Consider the following 9,196-nt stretch of genomic DNA (forward strand, 5'->3'; position numbering starts at 1 on the left):
GGAGGAACCCTTTAGTACATGTGTTCCTTAAGTGTTTGTCCATGGGTTCTAGTCGTGATACTACACAGCAATATGCAAACAACACCAAACTCAACTGTTACTCAACTGTTAAAGTAAGACAACATCAAACTCAATTGTTAAAGTAAGATAACATCAAACTCAACTGTTAAAGTAAGACAACACCAAACTCAATTGTTAAAGTAAGACATCAAACTCAATTGTTAAAGTAAAACAACACCAAACACCAAACTCAACTGTTAAAGTAAGACAACACCAAACTCAACTGTTAAAGTAAGACATCAAACTCAACTGTTAAAGTAAGACAACACCAAACTCAACTTTTAAAAGTAGGAAGCAAGCAAACAGGTGAAAACAGATGTCTCTGTTATGTCAGTTACATCTGCAATGCCCCCATCCACATCTGCAATGCCCCCATTCACATGTAATCCCATTCATGTCTACATCTATATCTGTAATCCCCCATTTACATTTGTAATCCCCCATGAATATCTATACCTGTAAGCTCCCCCCCCGTTTTCACAGACACATCTTCAATGCCCCCATCCACATCTCACATCCAAGTCTTAGTTTTCCTCTTTCTACCAGAAACTTCTACATTGCACTTCAAGGGAAACACAATTTCCCACACAGGCAACATTGTGTCCAGGGAACCTGACATTTGGACAGAATTGCCTTTGCACTTCTTGGCTGTTTGGCCCTTGACACACTAGGCAGTTTCTTGCCCACATTCTTTTAATGGGTCTGACAGCAGCCAGATGCAATGTGAGACATCTGTTATTCGCACCAGGGCGCTGCTGAATGTATCCAAATGTGTAGCCACGGTAACACACAGGCGAACAATGAGACATCGTCACTGCCCAAATGACACTGAGAGCGTTTACATGCACTTTAGTATCCCGCTTATTATCGGGATTTTATAAGTATCCCGGTTTTGTATTTGCACATGTAAACATCATATCCTGATTTCTGACCCCCAGATAAGCCCGGGGGCCCGGATAAGCGTTTTGAGTATCTCGGTTATGCTAGGTGGAGTACTCCGAAAGAAACCGCGATACTGTTCCATGTATACACCTTATCCCGGTTTCTGACAGCAGCTGGCTATATGCGCAAAAAAAGTATTAAAAAAACATTGTTGTTTTAGAATTGTCGAACAAAAGGGACTTTTACGATAGCCTAGCTGCTAACATGCAAAGTAACTTTATAAACGCTCGAGACTGTGCCAGTAGAATTTTATTGTTGGTAACCGGGATACAAGTACTGATCATGTAAACAGGAATATGAATATCCAGGTTTCTCTGTGCTCATGTAAACACCAGATCCAAACCGGGATGAGCATAATGACCGGGATACACAGCACTGTGTGTGTTATATATGTGTGTGTCTATATGCATAATATGATAGGCATAATAACCGGGATACTGAAGTGCATGTAAACACACTCTATCTGCCAAGCCCCATACACAGCACTATGTGTGTGTGTGTGTGTGAGTGTGTGTGTGTGTGTGTGTGTGTCTATATGCATAATATGATAAGCATAATAACCGGGATACTGAGGTCCATGTAAACACACTCTATCTGCCAAGCCCCATACACAGCACTATGTGTGTGTGTGTGTGTGTGAGTGAGTGTGTGTGTGTGTGTGTGTGTCTATATGCATAATATGATAAGCATAATAACCGGGATACTGAGGTCCATGTAAACACACTCTATCTGCCAAGCCCCATACACAGCAGTGATGACATGGAAACAGTCACTGCCATGTTTGTGGAAGCACCTGACATCCTTTTCCTGTATGTGTGTGTGAGTGTGTGTGTCTGTTTATGCCTGTCTTTGTATGTGTGTGTGTGTGTCTACAGTGGGCAGTGCTTCGACTTGGCCAGCTTCCCTCGCGGTCCGCGCGCAGGATCACGCGGCATCACGCGACTTTAAATGGCGTTTGTAACAAACGGAAGTTCGGGAGGAGCATGACGGCCTCCTGCAGAATCAGTTCTCATTGTATATAGGGTGGGCATGTCATCGTGTATGGGGTGGGCATGTCATAGTGTATAGGGTGGGTGGGCATAGTGTATGGGGTGGGTGGGCATAGTGTATAGGGTGGGTGGGCATCTCATGGTGTATAGGGTGGGTGGGCATCTCATAGTGTATAGGGTGGGTGGGCATTTCGTGTATGGGGTGGGTGGGCATAGTGTATGGGGTGGGTGGGCATCTCATAGTGTGGGGTGGGTGGGCATCTCATGGTGTATAGGGTGGGTGGGTGGGCATAGTGTATAGGGTGGGTGGGCATAGTGTATGGGGTGTGTGGGCATAGTGTATAGGGTGGGCATCTCATGGTGTATAGGTTGGGTAGGCATCTCATGGTGTATAGGGTGGGTGGGCATCTCATAGTGTATGGGGTGGGTGGGCATAGTGTATGGGGTGGGTGGGCATAGTGTATGAGGTGGGTGGGCATCTCATAGTGTATAGGGTGGGCATAGTGTATAGGGTGGGCATCTCATAGTGTATGGGGTGGGTGGGCATAGTGTATAGGGTGGGCATCTCATAGTGTATGGGGTGGGTGGGCATCTCATAGTGTATAGGGTGGGCATCTCATAGTGTATGGGGTGGGTGGGCATAGTGTATAGGGTGGGCATCTCATAGTGTATGGGGTGGGTGGGCATAGTGTATAGGGTGGGCATCTCATAGTGTATGGGGTGGGTGGGCATAGTGTATGGGGTGAGTGGGCATCTCATGGTGTATAGGGTGGGTGGGCATCTCATGGTGTATAGGGTGGGTGGGCATCTCATAGTGTATGGGGTGGGTGGGCATAGTGTATGGGGTGGGTGGGCATAGTGTATAGGGTGGGTGGGCATAGTGTATGGGGTGGGTGGGCATCTCATGGTGTATGGGGTGGGTGGGCATAGTGTATAGGGTGGGTGGGCATAGTGTATGGGGTGGGTGGGCATAGTGTATGGGGTGAGTGGCTCCTCGTGTGGGGGGGGGGGGTGTTTTGCCTCCTCCTCATGTGGAGAGTGAGGACAGGCACTGTACGCACACACACTGAGCAGAACACTCACAGCATGAGGAGCCACGACGAGAAGCGATCTGCAATGAGATGGACAAAACCTCTCCCTTTTCTCCTCTTGATCTCACTTCACAGTAAGTTTTCTCCTCCTGGTCTCACTTCAGAGTAAGTTTTCTCCTCCTGGTCTCACTTCAGAGTAAGGCTTGTAAGGCTTTTACTTTTGCATGTCTTTTACTCTGATGAGAAGTTGCCTTTCATCGCGTCTGACCTTTACTGAGCATGTTATAATGTACCGTATGTGCTGTACTAGAGTGTGACGTCTACTGAACATGTTATAATGTACCCTATGTGCTGTAATAGGGCAATTCCATGCAAAGGTCATCCTTACCATGGAAAAAAAAAGTTGTGCATACGCAAATAGAACTGTTGTTAAAATCTTCATTTAGGTCTATATTTTATTGTTTGTAACTGATCTGATTGAATTTGATGGAGAATTACACTCTTTTTACATCATAAATATGGTGTGCAACCATACAGAAACAACATTTTTCACATGGCAATATTATACATATTTAAAAAGTGGATAAATGGACCCAAGGTTCAAACAAATTGTGTCATTTGACAAATTCCAGATTGACAAGGGAATGGTAGAGCAATGTCTATGCTCAGCTTGCCTTTAAGAGCACAACTCCTTACATTTATAAGGCTTTTGTTTTTAAGTCAGCAAGTTCCATGGCCATGTCACATCCATAACGTTTTATAGGAAAAGTTTATGCTACACATACAGTGTTGATGCGACAATGTCCATAGTGTCTGTGCAAAGCTGATTTATATCAATGTAAAGTGTGATGACCAAATTGTGCCCCTTTCTTACTTTTAAAACCTTTAATGGTGCGTTATGGATGTGACATTATGGATGTTACATAATGTGAATTTACAAGACTGGAGACTTTATTATACCTCAAAGCCGATAAAACGTCTGTTCTGGTGACATGTCAGTTTCAACGCATTTTACCTTAGTGTTTACAATTGACATTTTAAAGATTATTAGGTTGATCAAAACCACAGGGAGGCCTTGCCTAACCATTAGCAAAACAAACATAATATTAAAATACCTCCAGTGATTAGCCTAGCCATAGCCTATTTTCAAGTGGCCTAATAACGAAAATCTGAGCGATTATCTTCCTGTAACTGTCATACTGTTGTTGTACAGTAACTGGAGTATCGTGTTAGCTGGTGAAGATGGCTGACTTTGCAGCTGGAGTTAACATAGCAACCTCCTTCTGTTGCAGATCTGTTCAGCCTGCCGTTCACGTCTGCTTAACACAGTTTAATTTTAAATGACGCGAAATGCCAGCATTTGAAGTGTCAGGTCCTCTGTAGCTAATACCCACAGAGTAACATAAGTAACGGCAGCAATAAACTAGATGTACCGCATAGCGGTACAACATATGACCGCCTCTCAGTCCTGCATATTCTCTTCGCAAAAATAAATCACGCTTGTCAATTTGTCTCCATTTCCTACTCCTGCAACTTATGTGCATGTAAATGAGTGTGTGCATATGCTTTTGTTTATAAGTGTGTGTGTGTGTGAGTGTCTGTGTGTGTGCATGTGCGTATGCGTGCCTGTGTTTGTGTGTTTATGTGTGTGTGTGTGTGTTTGCATGCGCACATGCGTACATGCGTGCCTGTGTGTGTGTGTTTATGTGTCTGCATTCATGTGGGTGTGTGTTTGCGCGTGTGTGTGTGTGCTTGCCTGTCTGTATGTGTGTGACTGTGCATTCATGCGTGCGTGTGTGTGTGTGTGTGTGTGCATGTACTTTATGTGTGCAAATCACAAATGAGTGGGTATGGGTTAGGTTGATGTGGGCTCTTGAGACTAACATACCATAAATATTTTGTCATCTTGGGTGCAACGGTTCAGGTAGGGCTAGTTATTTAGGGGAGTGGCCACCAAGTTTCATGTTCCCTGGTGTTTCAGTAACCCGGGAATCACTGACCAAAATTGATGACGGTAAAAGAAAAAAATTAATTTATTTTTTATATTTTAAATGACTTGTTGTCCTGATTCTTCCTGTGTCTCTTAGTCGGCACTGAGGAAGCAATAATTTCATCGCTAGTTTTTCATGATTACTATTTCAATTGTTTCATATCAAAATTCACTACTTAATTATGTGTTTTATGTAGTTTGTCGAGGACTGGTTCAGACACGTCACATCCATAACGTGAAACCGTCACATCCATAACGCCAGTTTTTCCTACATAATGCATTACGAAAATGATGCATAGTTTCAAAAACACACTTTTTGTGTTCATTCAAGTCTCCTTCATGCTACATATATCATGGTTTCGGCAGTTTCCTTCAAAATTCACAGAGTTTGTAGAAAACCTGTAATCTCTCACAAAAGTGTGTCCATTTCATGTCACATCCATAACGCTGATAAAATGCCTTGTATTCTTAGGATGAAATTGATTATATGAAATTTGAGGATTTCTCAGTATTCAGAGGACAGAGGTTACATTAAAAGTTATGCAAATTAATTCACTGATACTAATTTTGCCCCCACTCTAAGGCATTTTGTTTACCAATATGAGTCCAATTGTCACATCCATAACGCTAGAACTGCCCAATAGTCTTCTACTGAGCATGTTATAATATACCCTATGTGCTGTAATAGAGTCTGAATGGAAGCTTATCATAAACTGAGTCGACACTTAACAATGCATAGGGAAAAAAAACATTTTGAATGTGAAATTTAATTAATTTAGCTAGAAAAAATCTTTAGCAATATGGTATATTAAAAGTTACTCAAAAAACGAATCTATATCAGTAATGAATTGCATCAGTACCACTGAAAGTTCTTTCACATGAACATTACATATCATGTATATTGTCTTATCCTCAGACATTTAGTAATTTGTAATAATACAAAATGGCGTTTTTTACTTTACTGCCAAATTCATTATTTCAGTCTGAAATACCCTGAGTGCAATGAGCACGATTTTCTCTTCTGTCAATCTGCACTCCGCAGCATCCACACTTGATGCTGTTCTTGTACATCACTGTGCACATCACTGTGTACATACATCACTGTGCACATCACTGTGTACATACATCACTGTGTACATCACTGTGCACATCACTGTGTACATCACTGTGTACATACATCACTGTGTACATACATCACTGTGCACATCACTGTGTACATACATCACTGTGTACATCACTGTGTACATACATCACTGTGTACATACATCACTGTGTACATACATCACTGTGCACATCACTGTGTACATACATCACTGTGCACATCACTGTGTACATACATCACTGTGTACATACATCACTGTGCACATCACTGTGTACATACATCACTGTGTACATACATCACTGTGTACATCACTGTGTACATACATCACTGTGTACATCCCTGTGTACATACATCACTGTGCACATCACTGTGTACATCACTGTGCACATCACTGTGTACATACATCACTGTGTACATTTCTCAAAACAATTAGTGCAAACTGCAAAACCTAGTGGATGACCTGCAAAAGCACGTCACTTGCTCAAAATGGATAGTCCATTCCTCAAAAGCAGGTATTCATGTCAATGAAACTGTCAGTGTCATCAAAATGAGAAGTCTTGACACCATCGTTTATGAACAAGATAGTCAAATGGCTTTGTCATGTTTTCATTATGAGATATCTCTCAGTGTTTTCCAATGCAAAAAAAGGTCAGAACTCGGTGACACTACCTGAACATGCTCAAGACAGCACTATACAGTACTTGTACAGCCATTTGAAAACTACAGTAAAGTTACACATTGCTGTAGTTAGGGGAGTAAGTGAGTACAAGACACTGAATACGTAAATTTTTACTGTATGCTCTTTGCAATTCTACAGCATTGTGACAGAATTTGATAACTAGTTCACCAATTTTGTATGTAATGACTCAAGCAATGAAATGAAGACTATTAGTTTTATTGGGAACGACTATTCAGTATCCATAAGTATAGTTCATTTTGACTGACATGACATAAGCAAATGATAATGTTAAAAACAGCAGAGAATTGTATGAAAGCAACTGATACATGTCCAAAAGCATTTGCAATTTGTTCAGAGGAAGGAGAAATTGCTACTATGATGTGCACAAATGACTAAATGTTGTGGAGGTTGAACTAATAGTTATGAGAATTTTAATTCTGATCTGAAAAAAGCACCAAAGCGACTGAGAAAAACTGTAAAAGGATAATTCCGGTAATTAGCACTTTGAGTCCCTTTTCTGGTGTGTTTTGGATGGAGTGGTGAACACCACTAACCACTCGGTGAGTTGCACAGTTTTGAAAACGAACAGTAAGGGTTGTTTTAAGGACATGTTAGTGCATGCCCGTAGCCAGCCACTCTGAAACAGTCAGAGGTAGTCGAGACAGGACCCATCGTCAAAATTTCGGTTTCCACCACTGTAGTTCATCCAAAACAAACCAGAAAAGGAACTCAAAGTGCTAAATACCGGAATTATCCTTTAATACGTCTTCTTACGTTTATTGTGATGTCATGTGCAGGTGCATCAGGTGTGGCAGTGACCAAAGGGCAGAACGTTACCCTGGCATGCCCGCTGGAGGTCAAGCTCACGGTGGGCACGATCACCTGGTACAAGCAGAGCCCAGGCCAGGGCCCAAACATGGTTCTGAGCTACGCCCTGAATGGGTCCTCTCAGGTCCGCTACGGCGAGGGGTTCCACCTGGGTCGGTTCTCAGTCCAGTCAGGGGCAAGCGACTCAGTGCCACACCAGCTTCTGATCAGCACCACGGAGGAGATGGACTCGGCCACCTACTACTGCGGCATCTCCAACAGCGACCGCCAAACGGACCCCTAACCACAGATGACCCCTAACTACTGCTGACCCCTAACCACTGCTGACCCCTAACCACTGCTAACCCCTAACTACTGCTAACCCCTAATTACTGCTAACCCCAAACTACAGATGACCCCTAACCACTGCTAACCCCTAATTACTGCTAACCCCTAACTACAGATGACCCCTAACCACTGCTAACCCCTAACTACAGATGACCCCTAATTACTGCTAACCCCTAACCACAGATGACCCCTAACCACAGATGACCCCTAACCACTGCTAACCCCTAACTACAGATGACCCCTAATTACTGCTAACCCCTAACCACAGATGACCCCTAACCACTGCTAACCCCTAACTACAGATGACCCCTAATTACTGCTAACCCCTAACCACAGATGACCCCTAATTACTGCTAACCCCTAACCACAGATGACCCCTAACCACTGCTAACCCCTAACTACAGATGACCCCTAACCACTGCTAACCCCTAACCACAGATGACCCCTAACCACTGCTAACCCCTAACCACAGATGACCCCTAACCACTGCTAACCCCTAACTACAGATGACCCCTAACTACAGATGACCCCTAACCACAGATGACCCCTAACCACAGATGACCCCTAACCACAGATGACCCCTAACCACAGATGACCCCTAACCACAGATGACCCCTAACTACAGATGACCCCTAACTACAGATGACCCCTAACCACAGATGACCCCTAACTACAGATGACCCCTAACCACAGATGACCCCTAACCACAGATGACCCCTAACCACTGCTAACCCCTAACCACAGATGACCCCTAACCACAGATGACCCCTAACTACAGATGACCCCTAACCACTGCTAACCCCTAACTACAGATGACCCCTAACCACAGATGACCCCTAACTACAGATGACCCCTAACTACAGATGACCCCTAACCACAGATGACCCCTAACCACAGATGACCCCTAACTACAGATGACCCCTAACCACAGATGACCCCTAACCACAGATGACCCCTAACTACAGATGACCCCTAACCACAGATGACCCCTAACCACAGATGACCCCTAACTACAGATGACCCCTAACCACAGATGACCCCTAACCACAGATGACCCCTAACCACTGCTAACCCCTAACCACAGATGACCCCTAACCACAGATGACCCCTAACTACAGATGACCCCTAACCACTGCTAACCCCTAACTACAGATGACCCCTAACCACAGATGACCCCTAACTACAGATGACCCCTAACTACAGATGACCCCTAACCACAGATGACCCCTAACCACAGATGACCCCTAA

At 43.6% G+C, this 9,196-nt stretch overlaps 1 protein-coding gene across 1 annotated transcript; it reads left to right on the forward strand.

Annotated features, from left to right (window-relative positions):
• Window positions 1-3,073: 3,073 nt before the first annotated feature.
• sid1 (secreted immunoglobulin domain 1) lies at window positions 3,074-8,436 on the forward strand. The gene is made up of 2 exons (XM_076277723.1): window positions 3,074-3,156; window positions 7,591-8,436. Exons 1-2 carry the CDS (start codon window positions 3,078-3,080, stop codon window positions 7,902-7,904), a joined length of 393 nt encoding a protein of 130 aa, XP_076133838.1. The 5' UTR covers window positions 3,074-3,077; the 3' UTR covers window positions 7,905-8,436.
• Window positions 8,437-9,196: the final 760 nt, after the last annotated feature.

This window comes from Alosa pseudoharengus, unplaced genomic scaffold (assembly GCF_046254945.1).
Source record: "Alosa pseudoharengus isolate Yale_2024_CS ecotype anadromous, Long Island Sound unplaced genomic scaffold, YU_APseudo_1.1 YU_APseudo_1.1_scf_11, whole genome shotgun sequence".
In the NCBI taxonomy this organism is placed as follows: Eukaryota; Metazoa; Chordata; class Actinopteri; order Clupeiformes; family Clupeidae; genus Alosa; species Alosa pseudoharengus.

Bases quoted from the DNA above. Each gene is read 5' to 3' on its own strand.
- sid1 (XM_076277723.1), top strand. From the start codon at position 3,078: ATGAGGAGCCACGACGAGAAGCGATCTGCAATGAGATGGACAAAACCT. The intron at 3,157-7,590 runs GTAAGTTTTCTC...TGTCATGTGCAG, and splicing joins CCTCTTGATCTCACTTCACA to GTGCATCAGGTGTGGCAGTG.